General features: G+C 44.1%; 1 protein-coding gene across 1 annotated transcript; it reads right to left on the bottom strand.

Moving 5' to 3' along the window:
* Window positions 1–2,642: 2,642 nt before the first annotated feature.
* Window positions 2,643–16,213, bottom strand: LOC134496819 (vomeronasal type-2 receptor 26-like). The gene is made up of 7 exons (XM_063302532.1): window positions 15,969–16,213; window positions 14,636–14,933; window positions 13,363–13,570; window positions 12,725–12,930; window positions 8,047–8,274; window positions 3,946–4,072; window positions 2,643–3,544 (listed from the first exon to the last, which is right to left on the bottom strand). Exons 1-7 carry the CDS (start codon window positions 16,211–16,213, stop codon window positions 2,643–2,645), a joined length of 2,214 nt encoding a protein of 737 aa, XP_063158602.1.

The raw sequence follows: 16,213 nt of genomic DNA, 5'->3' as shown, positions 1-16,213 counted from the left end.
AAACAGTTAAAATATAAAATAAATACAAAAGAAAACATTCATGGCTGCCAAGTAAGCAATGCATGGATATTAATACAGCCATGAGATGGGACCATCCACACACTCGAGGCCCCAGACCCAGGCACAAAGCCAGGTCTTCATGGCTGATGAATGGCCAGCAGGGTCGGGGACATCCTAGTTTCTGGAGGGAGGATGTTCCAGAGCGCAGGCGCTATGGAAGAGAAGGCCCGCCTTCTAGTTCCCGCCAGCTGACACTCCCTGGCTGACGGGACCCACAGCATACCCAACCAACTAGATCGAATTGTACAGTACACACGACCTACCTGGTTTGAGATTTAAGATAAGACCTTAAGAGCCGGCTAACAGCCTTTTTTTCCCCAATCGTAGGTTGATTTGTTATGTGGAACTTAGTAAGCAATAGGAAGCCCAGTAAGCCAGCAGCAGAGGCCAAACAGAAAATATCTCCATGACTGTCAAATGTTTCCCCTTGGTGGTTAGTTAATTTGGGTGAAATTACAGCAACGGAGGGGGCCCACCCGGTGGCGGTCATGAGAGAGAGACCATCAGCCATACACCACTCTCCTTCAAAGTTTACAGGGACATTCAGACCGATTTGATTTTACCACTATTAGGTAAAGAAATCGAAACATCAGACAAGCACACTGTGAAGTTCCTTTTAGAAGATTTGAAGCCTTCTGTCACTCTCTCAGTAGCTGTTTTGGGTAGCGACAATGGAAATAAGATAGAGCTGGGACGAGAATTAGATAGATTTTTTTCCTTCAGTCTAATTGTGCTGTAACTTTATGGATAATAGCTCTATTGTTAAAATATTACCTTTTTGAGTTTCAGGAATCTGTATAGGAGAGGAAAAAGAGTTAATTAGAGATGTCACCAGGGCAAGCCTTTAGTCCTGAAACGTAGGAGGCAATTACAAAAACCATAGGGCATTTCACCATTATGTAGGGTGGAGAAGAGTAGCGTCCCTGTGAGGTGAACTGGCCTGAGCCTGCGGCCTCCCTTCTTTGAATTAATTGGATGTAATTAATTATCATCCAGAGCCATTTAGTAGAACTGTCTGCTCTATTCGTTTAAAACTCCTTGGATACTTTTTCCTTTTCTCTAAAATGGCAAGCTACATCATCCTGATTCTTGGGAGATCCCAATCCATAAATCATTCTCACGCTGGGAAGCCCTTTGGACCTTTTGGTGGATGGCCATGGGATCTGACTAAAAGTTAGACCCAAGTCCCAGCTGCTGTGGCTGGAAGAACCTCTTCATGGAGGGTCTCTGTCTGCAAGTGAAAGAAGCTCCAATAGTGGGATGGGAGGTTGTGACCTAAGGAGCTCTGGTCCCTCCGGTGCCTTAGAACCAGCCAATGGACATCTACCAAATGAAGGAAAAAAGGCTTCAAAAGTCCTGGATCAAAAGGTCCATTGTCCTTCTATGAGGACTTAATATGGATTCTCCAGTTACACCAAAACTAAAACCAATAAAGCATTGATTATGCTGAGAAGGTCAGCAGGAGCACATTCTCAGAAGAGACCCATGGAAGCATTTTAGAATAGGCAGGGTTGAGGAGCACCTGACTCAAGGCTGAATGACATTCAAAGCAAGGCAAAGACTTTCATGGATGAGAGGTTTATGATTAGCTTTTTCTCTGTCATGGTAGTAAGATAACATTTAGTCAGTAATTATTTATTTATCTTACAGACTCAACTTTTTGTGGCTCACAGCTACCATCTCTTTGTGAGTCACAGCTACTGAAACATAATAGAAGCATTCCCAACAAGGATTAGAGGAAGACCTAAAGCTATAACAACAGAGGAAAAACAATATTTGGAGTCCAGATAGAGAGGTCTTCTTCGGGAGACAATGTCCTAATGGGGGCTACATCCCTGAAAAAACCCTTCCTTCCCTGATGACCATCCAGCCGTTTCTGTGTTGAATTAGAAACCTGGCAAATTCTGCCCAGGTAAAAACTCAACTAGCCTGAATAAAAACTAGTAGCATTTTCAGCCAGGCTGTGCTGATCAAGCACATGGGAAAGGGTAGCCTGGGCTGTGTTTGGAGAGCAGAAGCAGGGAGGAGGCATTAACTATGTTTCAAGATCAAAGCTAAAATTCAGTTGTCTCTTGTCCAAGTTAGAACTGACTCATGTAAGTGTGTCTGTGCAAGCCTCGTTTGTTTTCTCATGATGACATGCTCAGATGGGTTTGATGATAAAACCATGCCAATATAAATGTGTGCGACAATTTGGATGTTAGAAAATAAAGAATCAGTAAGACCTTTTCTGAATAACTATGAAGTGTTATCACCAAGACTTATATATCAATCAAACCATGGAGAAAGAGATATAATAAAAGATGTACTTCAGCAATAAGAACAGAAAACATAGAATAAAAGCGGTTTAATCACCAGCAGCGGCATTGGAGAGGGGTGGGCTTTCAAAGTGTCAAACAAAGAGTGGATACTGAGCTATCAAAACCCTTCTCCTTTACTCCATGGAAAATACATCCAGAACATGAAAAAAAGGAAGGACTTCAGTTGCTTTGCCATGTCTGCCATCTAGAACTTTTGGGCTCTCCCCTAAAGATATTTCTAGTCACTGATATATGCAGAAAATAGAATGTTGTGAGTAGTCATTATACTATCCTCCTGTTCAAATGTCCTTTTGTGTTTAGATGTGGGCTCAACAACATGATGTAGCACTTGGGGAGAAAGATGCAGCCCAGGAGACCTGTGGTAGAGGCCAAGATGGAGAAGATCTCCACAGCCACCATGTGTTTTCCTTTGGTGCTCAGATAGGCTGGAATGAAGGACAGCCAAACGCTGCAAAACACAAGCATGCTGAAGGTGATCAGCTTGGCTTCATTGAAAGTATCTGGCAATTTTCTTGCAAAGAAAGCCACAGTGAAACTGATGCTGGCCAGCAGCCCCAAATAGCCCAGGACAACATAGAACATGGAATCCGAGCCTTCGTTACATTGCACAATGATCTCATCAGTCAGGGAATGCATGTCCAACTCTGGGAAGGGAGAAGAGGTCATCAACCATGCTGCACAGATAACAGCTTGGATAAAGGAGCAAAGGACAATGACAGATGCTGCCAGTCTTCTCCCTAGCCACTTCCTCATCCGGTTGCCTGGCTTGGTGGCCAAGAAGGCCAGAACTACCGTGATGGTTTTGGCCAAGACACAGGAAACCGAGATGGAGAAAATGGTGCCAAACAGAGTTTGCCTGAGAAAGCAGGTCACTTCCCCAGGCCAGCCAATAAAGAGCAGGGAGCAGAGATAGCAGAGGAGGAGAGAGGAGAGAAGGATGCATGTGATGTTCCTGTTGTTGGCTTTGACAATGGGGGTGTCCCAGTGCAGAAGAAAGATCACTGCCACTAAAATGAGGGTTGCTGAAAAGAAAAGAATCAAGGAAGTCAGAGCGACTCCCAAGGGTTCGCCATAGGATAAATAGCTGAAACCTTTGGGAAGGCACTGGTCTTTTTCTGCATTGGAATAGTGGTCTTCTGGGCATCTCCCACATTGGTCTGCATCTGAAATACATGAAGAAGGCCTTGTCATTTCCAAACATGCAGAACATTGTACACAACTACCTTAGAGAAAACACTCCTGGTGATGCCATTCCTCCTCCCCAGTCCACTCACACAATTATCCTTTCTCAACCTTTCGCAAAAGATTCTGTGCTATCATGAATGCAAAAGTTCAATTTCTGTGTTTCCATGCTACTTTCCACTGTTTCTTTCTTAAAAGAACTGCATCTCTCAACATGGTGAAGGAGATCAATTTATACAGAATGTAAGCTAACAAATGTTCCTGAAGTTTAATATTTCACTAGGTACTATAGCAAAATTGGAAAAAATGAAATAAGAATGCACTTGAAAATTCTGGATGTTCCTCCTTTATAATTCTTTTCTTTCTTTTCTCTTCCACTTGCCAATTTCAGCTGAAATTCTTCCTTCGGGGCATTTGGTACAATTGTAGCAACAAGCTTGTTTCCCTTCCTGAACAGCCTTGCTGTACCCCTGGCGGCATCTCTGCACACATCTGGCAAAAGGAGGTACCTGAAAATGATCAACAGTAAGGTTTATGGGTAGCATTCACCAACCACATCTGGATATTCTCCGCTTCATTTGGAAACAGTGAAATTAGAAAGGGAACTGGTTTGCGAAATTGAAGGAGGGTGCAACCCCTTTTGAGCACAAGACATCCCATGATATAAATAGTCGTTGGAAGTGTTCTACCTTTGTAGCAACCATCCTGTATTGCACGATACCATGTCCTACTTATTTGATATTGTACAACCACAAAAGGTGATAGCATGGTAGCCTCTGCTATTTGGAGTATATGTGTAGTTTCTTTGTGTCATAGCCACATAGAGCGCATCCACCAGTAGCAACCCTTGTTTCTTTTCAGAAAGTGTGCTCATTTTACTTCCTTTGTTGCAGAAGACATAATTTTGCATCCACAAGAAAGCTAAGAAGAAATTTAAATGGGGGAAACTATACAAGGAAATAATATTGTACATTTTAAAAATGAGAGGAAATTCTCAAATAAGTTTTCCATTTTGTGAGAAAGAGGGAAATATTCACTTGAAAAAAATTGTTGTATTGTTTTGTCCAGCCTCAGCACTTTCACTCAGTTTTTCCACATGCCTGCTTATTCTTTCCCATAAGAATGGAGAAATAATATCCCACTCATATATATTCTCTATACATAGGAGATATTTACTATGAAGTTTCATCACATTTTAAAAGTGATTTGCTCCTTACATTTATTCTGTAATTTTCTTTTAAAAATTCCATAACAACTTCTTAAAGTTAGTAGCATATTAAGGAATTTTAAAACACTGATTCACACAAATATCCTTATATCATAAAACATTCCAGGATGCAACTCAGGATAGGAAACCAAATTCTCTTTGTAAATATTTTCATGACGAGAAACACAAACATCCAGCAAAACGACTAGACTCCAGGACATTATGACTATGCTCTACTTGGATTTTCACGTCTTTAACCAAGGATATTATGAATTATGAGTTCAACTAGCCCCAGACGTCATGACACAGCTAGCTCAAAACCGAAAGGACGGCTAGCAGCCGTCGGTGCTGGTGGTGAACGGTGAATCCGATGTTCTAAGGATCAACACACCATTGGAACCTGGAATGTAAGATCTATGAGCCAGGGCAAATTGGATGTGGTTATTGGTGAGATGTCAAGATTAAAGATAGACATTTTGGGCATCAGTGAACTGAAATGGACTGGAATGGGCTACTTCACATCAAATGACCACCAGATCTACTACTGTGGACAAGAGAACCACAGAAGAAATGGAGTAGCCTTCAAAATTAATAGTAAAGTGGCTAAAGCAGTGCTTGGATACAATCCAAAAAACAATAGAATGATCTCAATTCGAATTCAGGGCAAGCCATCTAACATCACAGTGATCCAAATATACGCCCCAACCACAGATGCTGAAGAAGCTGAAGTAGATGAGTTCTATGAGGATCTGCAGCATCTACTGGACAACGTGCCTAAAAGAGATGTTATTTTCATCACAGGAAACTGGGATGCTAAGGTGGGCAGTCAGATGACACCTGGAATTACAGGTAAGCATGGCCTGGGAGAACAAAATGAAGCAGGACACAGGCTAATAGAATTTTGCCAAGACAACTCAGTCTGCGTAACAAACACTCTCTTCCAACAACCTAAGAGACACCTTTATACATGGACTTCCCCAGATGGACAACACCAAAATCAGATTGACTACATCCTTTGCAGCCAAAGGTGGTGGACATCTATACAGTCGGTAAAAATAAGACCTGCAGCTGACTGTAGTTTAGATCATGAACTTCTTCTTGCACAATTTAGGATCAGACTAAAGAGATTAGGGAAGACCCACAGATCAGCTAGATATGAGCTCACTAATATTCCTAAGGAATATGCAGTGGAGGTGAAGAATCGATTTAAGGGACTGGACTTAGTAGAGAGGGTCCTGGAAGAACTATGGACAGAAGTTTGCAACATTGTTCAGGAGGCAGCAACAAAATACATCCCAAAGAAAGAGAAAACCAAGAAGGCAAAATGGCTGTCTGCCGAGACACTAGAAGTAGCCCAAGAAAGAAGGAAAGCAAAAGGCAAGAGCGATAGGGGGAGATATGCCCAATTCAATGCAAAATTCCAGAGGCTAGCCAGAAGAGATAAGGAATTATTTTTAAACAAGCAATGCGTGGAGGTGGAAGAAGACAATAGAATAGGAAGGACAAGAGACCTCTTCCAGAAAATTAGAAACATCAGAGGTAAATTCCAGGCAAAAATGGGTAAGATCAAAAACAAAGATGGCAAGGACCTAACAGAAGAAGAAGAGATCAAGAAAAGGTGGCAAGAATATACGGAAGACCTGTATAGGAAGGATAACAATATTGGGGATAGCTTTGACAGTGTGGTCAGTGAGCTAGAGCCAGACATCCTGAAAGAGTGAGGTTGAATGGGCCTTAAGAAGCATTGCTAATAACAAGGCAGCAGGAGACGACGGCATCCCAGCTGAACTGTTCAAAATCTTGCAAGATGATGCTGTCAAGCATGCTTGATGCATGCTATATGCCAGCAAATTTGGAAAACACAAGAATGGCCATCAGATTGGAAAAAATCAACTTATATCCCCATACCAAAAATGGGAAACACTAAAGAATGTTCAAACTATTGTACAGTGGCATTCATTTCACATGCCAGTAAGGTAATGCTCAAGATCCTGCAAGGCAGACTTCAGCAATTCATGGAGCGAGAATTGCCAGATGTTCAAGCTGGGTTTAGAAAAGGCAGAGGAACTAGGGACCAAATCCACTGGATAATGGAAAAAGCCAGGGTGTTTCAGAAAAAAACATCTATTTCTGTCTTATTGACTATTCCAAAGCCTTTGACTGTGTCGACCATAACAAATTGTGGCAAGTTCTTAGCGGTATGGGAATACCAAGTCATCTTGTCTGCCTCCTGAAGAATCTGTATAACGACCAAGTAGGATCAGTAAGAACAGAACATGGAACAACGGACTGGTTTAAGATTGGGAAAGGAGTATGGCAGGGCTGTATACTCTCACCCTACCAATTCAACTTGTACGCAGAACACATCATGCGACATGCTGGGCTTGAGGAATCCCAGGCTGGAGTTAAAATCACTGGAAGAAACATTAACAATCTCAGATATGCAGATGATACCACTTTGATGGCTGAAAGTGAAGAGGAACTGAGGAGTCTGATGATGAAGGTGAAAGAAGAAAGTGCAAAAGCTGGCTTGCAGCTAAACCTCCAAAAAAACCCAAGATTATGGCAACCAGCTTGATTGATAACTGGCCAATAGAGGGAGAAAATGTAGACGCAGTGAAAGACTTTGTATTTCTAGGTGCAAAGATTCCTGCAGATGCTGACTGCAGTCAGGAAATCAGAAGACACTTAATCCTTGGGAGAAGAGCAATGACAAATCTCGATAAAATAGTGAAGAGCAGAGACATCACACTGACAACAAAGGTCTGCATAATTAAAGCAGTGGTATTTCCAGTAGTAACATATGGCTGCGAGAGCTGGACCATAAGGAAGGCGGAGAGAAGGGAGATAGATGCTTCTGAACTGTGGTGTTGGAGGAAAATCCTGAGAGTGCCTTGGACTGCAAGAAGATCCAACCAGTCCATCCTCCAGGAAATAAAGCCAGACTGCTCACTTGAGGGAATGATATTAAAGGCAAAATTGAAATACTTTGGCCACATCATGAGAAGACAGGACACCCTGGAGAAGGTGCTGATGCTAGGGAGAGTGGAAGGCAAAAGGAAAAGGGGCAAGATGGATAGATGATATCCTAGAGGTGACGGGCTTGTCCCTGGGGGAATTGGGGGTGTTGACGACCGACTGGAAGCTCTGGCGTGGGCTGGTCCATGATGTCACGAAGAGTCGGAAGTGAATGAATGAATAAACAACAACAAAATTATGAATTATAAAATTATAATTTTATATCTGAACTAATTAAAGAACCCCCAAATTTCCCACCTGCTGAAACTTGTGATTCCACAGAATGGCACTTTCACTGATGATGAACGTCTTCCCATCGGGGGCTTTGGAGACCATCCTTCCAATCTGAATTCTCTGGAAAGATTTGTTGTGGAATGTGACCATGTTGAAGATGTCATATCCAGGGTCAAAGTCCCCCTTCTCATCAAAAATGATTTCATCTCCTGCACCGTTATTAAAATGGGTGTTTCCCAAAAAGTAATGAAGCTGGATTTGAGGGAGAAGAAAAGTAGAACAGATGAGAAAGCAAGATCAGAAAGCATTCTCAGTAGAAGATAGGGTTCTCACATAAGCAGGGCAAAACAGCAGTTGTTGGAAAACTAAAGAACAGGGGGAAACATGCCATCCCACCCAGAAGTGGGAGGGAGCAAGCAGATTGTTATATATGGTGGTAATCACAAGGGGACATGGAACACTGCTTCTCTATATAGCCCCTCTTCCTGAATCACAGCATTGTTGAACTTCTATTGAATCTGGCTTCCTAACGTTCTCCAATAATTATTATTTATATTCTTGGATATCATGGAAGCTTCCCTTCCTCATTCCAATCCTTCTTGTGACATATGTCCGGACTGTTATAATGCGTATAATGCATCTGGAATGTTACAATGGAAATACATCCTACCAATTGGAAGGGGAAATTTTATATATCAAGAGGTAAGTGCACCATCCAGTTGAGATGATCTTCTGGGGACTAAACAATCATGTAGGTACCTTTCCAAGAGTCCTGAAATGGTTTCTTATTGCCTCGTCTTACTTTTTTTAAATTGCTAGTCGAACCAAGAGGTGATATTTCGGTGATAGCCGAGGGGAGGCACAGTGTGTGAGTGTGGGTGGTGGTTGGGCTCTACTAGTGCCGAGACCATCAGCTGGTGCACTGGGGTGGGGGGCCTTCATCGCCCTGTGATTGAGTTGAACTGTGGTTGTGTGAACGAATGGAGGGGTCCCTATCCTTAACCACTGATCTCAGGAGTCCCGGAGTGGGGGCTAATGGATCTCAAGATTCTGCTTGTTGTAGGGCAGGGCAGGTGATTGAGGTGGTTATGGGTAGGGATGATATGACAGGAGCCAGAGCGTGGGTCATCATAGAGGAAGACACCCCCAGTGTTTGTTACCTGTGGCATGTTCCCTGGTCCTGGATAGCAGACTTGTGGTTGTCCTGACTTTTGGCTGCTTCTTTGTAATGCCAGGTCAATAAACAACAAGGCCCCCCTCATATGTGACTTGATCACAGAAGAGGGGGCAGACCTGGCATGTATTACGGAAACCTGGCTGGGCATGGAAGGAGATGTTGCTCTTTTGGAGATATTTCCGGCTGGGTTTCGAGTCTGGCATCAGCTGTGACCTCAGGGCAGGGGAGGAGAGGTGGCTGTTGTCATCTGAGAATCCCTAGTGGCTGTCAGGGGTCCTGATCCACAAGTGGCCGGGTATGAGACCCTATTTTTCAAGCTGGGTTCCTGAAAACAGTTGGGAGTGTTGCTATTGTACCAGCCTCCCTGCTGCATAGCAACCTCCCTGCCTGAGCTGCTCGAGGCCGTCTCGGGGCTGGCGGTGGAATTCCCCAGGCTTATGGTATTGGGGGACTTCAATCTGCCATCCCTGGGGCAGGCCTTGGAAGTAGCCTGGGAGTTCATGGCTACCATGGCAGCCATGGGCCTGTTTCAGATTATTCAGGACCTGACTCAAGACAGTGGCCTCACCCTGGACCTAGTTTTCTTGTTGGAGCAGTGGCAAGTTGATCTGAGGGGAGAATTACATCTTTCCCCTTTGTCATGGTCAGATCATGCCCTGGTGGCCTTGAGATTCTCTCATGCCACCCCCCTCTGCAGGGAGGCAGGACCCATTCAATTGGTCTGCCCCTGATAACTGATGGACCCGGCTGGGTTTCAGAGGGAGCTGGGGGTTATACCCGTGTCTCTCCTGCATGGTCCAGCGGAGGCCCTGGCTGCTGCCTGGAATAGGGAGGCGGCCGGAGCCTTGGACAGGATCGCGCCTGTGCAGCCTCACTTGCCCACCCAAACCCGGCACTCCCCGTGGTTTACGGAGGAGCTGCGGGTTTTGAAGAGGGTTAAGAGATGCCTAGAGTGCCACTGGAGGAAGACAAAAGCCGAACCCAAACAGAACACAAGCTAGAGCGGTGATTAAGGCCTACCTTGTGGCGTTTAGAGCCGCAAAGTGCCAGTACTTCTCGACTCTTATTGTGTCTGCAGAATGCCACCCAGTGGCCCTGTTTAAGGTTATCCGATCCCTTTTGGGGAAAGGGTAGTCAGAAATCCACCTACAGGGCTGTGCTGAGTAATTTTCAGGGCACCTGCAGGATAAGATCGCTTAGATCCGGACTGAGTTGGATTCCAAGCATGAGACAGAGTCAGAAGAGATACCCAGGGAACATACTTACCAGGTTATCTGGGACCAGTTCGATCCTGTTGAACCTGAGGAAGTGGACAGGGTCCTTCGGACTACCACATGCCAATTAGACCCATGCCCCTCCTGGCTGGTGAAAGCAGCTCGGGAGGTGACATGTGGCTGGGTCCAGGTGATGATAAATACATCCTTGAGGGAGGGGGTGTTCCCAGCAGCCTTTAAAGAAGCGCTGGTGTGCCCCCTTTTCAAGAAAACATTGCTGGACCCTACTATACTGGACAATTTTTGCCCAGTCTCCCACCTCCCCTTATTGGGGAAGGTGGTTGAGAAAGTGGTGGCTTTGCAGTTCCAGGGGGTCCTGGAGGAAACGGATTATCTAGACCCCTTTCAGTCAGGTTTCAGGTCTGGTTATGGGACGGAAACGGCATTGGTTGCACTTATGGATGACCTCTGGCGGGAGCGGGATGGAGGCAGCGCATCCATCCTTGGTCTTCTTGATGTCTCAGTGGCTTTCAATACCATCGACCATGGTATCCTTCTCTACCGACTTAGGGAGTTGGGGGTGGGTGGTGTGGTTCTGCGCTGGTTCACCTCCTTCCTCCAGGGTTGGTCCCAGTCAGTGTTGATAGGGAGTGAGAGATCCGGCCCACGGCCCCTACTTTGTGGGGTGCCACAGGGTTTGGTACTCTCTCCCTCCTTTTTAACATCTACATGAAACCACTGGGTGAGATCATCCGTCACTACGGGGTTAGGTATCATCAATATGCAGATGATACCCAATTATACATCTCCATCCTGGGTGAAGTAAGTGATGCCGTGGCCCTCCTTTCTGAGTGCCTGGGGGCTGTGGGGGCCTGGATGGGGGACAACAGCTGAACCGGGGGATGATGGAGTGGCTATGGATTAATGTCTCCTTGATCTCTGGGAAATTGTCATCTTTAGTTCTGGATGGGGTTGCACTGCCCCAGACAGACCCAGTGCATAACTTGGGTGTCCTCCTGGACTCACGGCTCCTGCTCGAAGAGCAGGTGGCAGCCGTGGCTAGGAGGGCCTTTGTGCAACTTCATGTTGTGCGCCAGTTACGCCCCTTCCTGGAGCAAGAGGCCCTTCGAACGGTCACTCATGCCCTGATTATCTCCCATATAGACTACTGCAATGCACTCTACATGGGGCTACCCTTGAAGAGTAGCTGGAAGCTACAGCTGGTGCAAAATGCAGCTGCACAGGTGATCTTGAGTTTCCCAAGATCAGCACATGTCACCCCTTTGCTCTGCGAGCTGCATTGGTTGCCAGAATGCTTCCTGGTCCAATTCAAGGTGTTGGCTATCACCTTTAAAGGCCTACATGGCAAGGGTCCAGGTTAGCTATGGGACCATCTCTTCCCCATCAGATCAACCCGTCCCTCCTGGTCATGCAGAGGGGGCATGCTACGGACCCTGTCAATATGAGGATTCCATCTGGCAGGGTCCAGGAGGCAGACCTTCTCTGCAACAGCCCCTGCCCTTTGGAATATCCTTCCCCCGGAAGTGAGATTGGCTCCCTCCTTCCTGGACTTTAGGAAACAACTAAAGACCTGGTTCTGTTATCATGCCTGGGGCGGGAAAGAGAGTAGCCACTCCTGGGGACGGTTAGTTTCTTAGAAGGACCCTGCTCTGCTTGCAAATTACAGAGAACTTTCAGCCATTGGCGTTTTTATCATATTTATTTCATTATATATTATAGTATTTTACAGTTTTATATTTTTCTTATTTATGTTTTATTGTAAACTGCCCAGAGTCCCTTTTGGGAGATGGGTGGTGATAAATTTGATTAAGAAATTAATAAATAATATTTGCTTATGGTTGCTCCTCCACGTATATTCTGGGCCCAACCCTGCTGATTTCTGAGGCCACATAAGCCGGGCAGGGTGATGAACTTGCTGAGAATATATAACTTATAATAGGTGCAACTTTTGATTTTGTGAAACCATTCGTTTTCTTTTCTACTCAAGCAGCACATCCCCTTCAATCAGTCACAGCACGTGCCCACCATCTTTCTTCATGACTACCACAGCAGATGCTGAAGTGTATGATGGCATATCTGTAAACCTTTTCTCTACGCATCTGTGTATAAATAATCCTGCAGCAAGAGCAGCAGGGCTACTTAGCAGGAACACATACGTTGTTTCCCAAATGAGAATGGGACAGGCCCCATAACAAAGACTGAGGAGACAAACCACAGCAATTTTAGTTCTGTGCACTCAAATTTTGTGATCTTTGGCAGCATCTGTGTATTTGTGTGACTGATGACATACCTGCCATGGCTGAACAATTGCTCTGTCCTGATTCCTCAGGGAAGCTGCCTTTGCTCTTCTTGAACGCATTGCTTGCAAAGCACGTGCTGAAGAGTAGACCCCATTGTAGATGTTGTAGCTCTCTCCAGACATGGTCATTTCAAAGACAGAGCCGGGGAGACTCCCCAGTTTTTCTCTCCCAGTGCAGCGATTTGCTCCTTTGCGATCTGGGCGGAATGAACAACGAAATGCAGACTCCCAGAACCAATTCAAGTAAGGAAAGGGATTTGAAAAAGGGTTTATGCTCTCAAGAAACTCCTGAAATCTTGGCACCCGATTTGTGTGGAGTGAGAAGTATAAGGACCCATTGAAGGTTTGTGCTGGGAAACTCCCCCCTGAGAATAAAACAGCAGTGAAATCCCACTGGGATGTTGTGATCCAGACTCTGTGATCTACTGGGGTCATATCAAAAAATTCAGAAGAATGTAGAACCCATTGTAGACCCTCCATGGATTGGGCACTCCCAGAGACAAGGAACACATTGATTTTCTTCTCTAAGAGGGCATCTCCTATTTTGTGTAGTGTTGCAAGAAGAGACTGTTTATTTAATCTCAAATTTATCAGAAGTGGGATCAACTGCATCCAAGCAATGCAAATACCATTCTGGAAGAGCTTTGGCTGGAGATTTTGGAGAAAGGTTTCCCCATTCTCATCCTCAGATACCAAAAGGCCAATCCAGTTCCATCCAAAATGCTTCAGTAGCTGAACAATCCCCTCATACTGTAAGTTTTCATTGGGAACCATGCTGAAGAAGGAAGGGAACTGCCTTTTATCACTCAGGACTGGGTCAGAGGAGCCATAACTGAGCTTTTTAGGAGAAAGAGGCATTGAAAATTAAATTGACAAGTGCATCCTTTTCTCTTGAGGAACATAAAGCTTTTCCATTCTCCCCAGAACATTGGATTCTACTTAAACATTACGAGTGAATTGCACATAACCAAGCATTACCATCAAGATTTACATGGAAGAAGATCATAATGTTCACAACATGAGACCCTGAGAATGTGGGCTCCCATTCACAACTGGGAAAGGTGAGGACTTCGGTTTCCGTCATTCCTGATCACTGGATGTACTGGTGAAATCTGATGGGAACTCCAATTTAGCAAGAAGCGGAGATCTTCTTAGATCACTGCTGCTAATGCAGGTTTTGACTGGTAATAAATGATTTATGAATAATTTTCAGCCCACCCTTTTTTGCACCATTAAGATTTATTTATTTATTTATTTATTTATTTATTTATTTATTTAAGTGTATTCACCACCCATCTCCACTTCAGGGAGGTTTACAATAAAACGGGGAAGGGCAGATACACTTCCCTCAATATAAAGATGCAACCTTCCTTAGCAATGACCAAGTTTTTCTTGTCTGAAAACTCCCTAGGAGACTTTTTCCTATAAAGATGGCACAAAAGCTGTTGGAGGGCAGGATAGTCTTAACACTTCCTTACAAATCCTCCTGGAATTGGGCAGTTGTAAGGTTACATCTAGGAAGGATAATTTTAGCCTGTGAGGAGACCAAGGGAAAAATGTCACTACTGTGGGCAAAATAGTAAAGTCAGAGAGGCTGTCATACACCTCCAGATATGGCAATGTGTATACCAAATGCCTATTCCTCAAATGTACCTGTATGCAACATTTGGTGTTTTTTTCCCCTCTGCCAAATAAAATCCTTTTTTTGCCCCCCCCCCCCCATTTATTTTTACCCAATATCTATTTTCCTGGATTATTTTGATAGACCCTATTCATTTTTTCAAAATAGAAATTATTTTCCTGTTTCTTCATTGTATATTCTCATTCTGTCTTTTTCATCATTTCCTATTCTGTGCAGACTCTTTCTGAAACTCCATCTTGATCTGTGGAAAATGCTCATACCTGTGGAATCTTGTAGGTATTCAGGACGTGGGCCATGTGGATGGAGTTTGGGGAGGTGAGGCCACCAATGATAGCCAAGAGGTTCCTCCTCCTCCTTCTGACACAGTTGTAGTTGATGGGATTCCCTTGTTTCAAGAAGAGAAGATCTAGGAGGTGCTTACTGGCCAGCCTGACACTGAAACAGTTTTCATAAACCTCCAATCCTAGTGTGGTGTTGGGTAACAGCTGGAGGTCCTGGTTGATCTCACGAACAGCAAAATACATGGAAAGAATGTGCTGGTAGTTTTTTGGCATCATGCTGAAAGGAGAGTGCACAAGGACATATCGTTATACCAGCCATAGAAGCAAACTAGTTTTAAATAATGTAGGGAATTCCAGCAATTTGTGCAGAGGGGAGTAATTTTGGATTTTCCAAAGATTGTAAACCAAGAATCAGATTTACTTTTCATGTGAACAGGAAATCCACATTCAGCAGCATATCAACTTTTCAAGTCAACTTTGGGGGGATATATGTGAATTATATGCTCACGTATAAAAAATAAACTTTTAGTTCACCCATTGTGTGACGTTTTGCAACTTCCTTCTTTCTTTCTTGTGGAAAGATGAACTCTTTCATCTCTTTATCTGCTTCTGGTACTAGTACTGTGTAAAAATTCACATCCAGCTAGTCTTAAATCAATATATGTGAACGCTCAATATCGAGATAAATCTTCACACTCTACTTTCAAATCTTTTAATCTTTTCCAAATATTCTCTTCATCCACTGGAATTAGCTAATAAACCATTTGATGAGGGGTGTCTCCAGTGAATTTCTCAGAAGTGAGTCTCTTGGAATTTTATTCCCTTTAAAATACTGCTCCTAATGGGTTCCTGTAAATAATTACACTATCCTGCCTTTCAATTTCTGAATTCTGCTTTCCAGTCAGAGAAAACGCGGAAAGCCCCAGTATTTCTTCTATTGGAAAAAGATGGAGAGTCCAACGGCCCTGTTTTAAATGAGCTCTATGAGACTTTCATTCCTGGAATGGGTGGAGGAGAAATGTTTGAGTATGCCTTGGAAACTCAGTATTCTGAGAATGTATGCTAAATGTATGTTTGATAAATCTCAGAGATGGCCCATTAATTTAGAAGCCGATCCAAGTTTTATGTTTTCTGGATGTTTACTTAAAGGCACCTCTCTGGGGGCCATGTTCAAAATGTCTAGTTCCGCTGAATGTGGCAGCCAAGGGATAGGTGCAGGATCTGAACCTGCATTATCTACCCCTTGCCTTGATTCTATCAGCTTTCTCTGATGATGCATTGCACATAATTCAAAGAAGAAAGATGCACTTACTTTCCAAATAAGTAAATCTCTGGCTCTTTGGTGAAACTCTGTAAGGTTTCGTCAATATTTAGAAGGGAAACAAATCCCCCAAGTATCATTTCCCCTCTGGAGGTGGCAGGTTTTGCTGGAGCGTTGGTGAGTTGACTGCTCATGGATTCCAAACCCTCACTGACCCTCTCTGGAAGGATGAAGAAGAGCAGAAGTGTTTTGAAGGCCAGCAGTCTTGAGCCACCATCCCATCTGCTCATGTACAT

This window comes from Candoia aspera, chromosome 4 (assembly GCF_035149785.1).
Source record: "Candoia aspera isolate rCanAsp1 chromosome 4, rCanAsp1.hap2, whole genome shotgun sequence".
Classification (NCBI taxonomy): domain Eukaryota; kingdom Metazoa; phylum Chordata; class Lepidosauria; order Squamata; family Boidae; genus Candoia; species Candoia aspera.
Note: the sequence above shows the minus strand (reverse complement) of the source record. Positions and strands in the feature narration are given on the sequence as shown.

Bases quoted from the DNA above. Each gene is read 5' to 3' on its own strand.
- LOC134496819 (XM_063302532.1), bottom strand. From the start codon at position 16,213: ATGTACATGAGCAGATGGGATGGTGGCTCAAGACTGCTGGCCTTCAAA. The intron at 13,571-14,635 runs GTATGAGCATTT...TCTCCTAAAAAG, and splicing joins ATACCTACAAGATTCCACAG to CTCAGTTATGGCTCCTCTGA. The intron at 8,275-12,724 runs GTATGTCATCAG...CCTCAAATCCAG, and splicing joins CAATTGTTCAGCCATGGCAG to CTTCATTACTTTTTGGGAAA.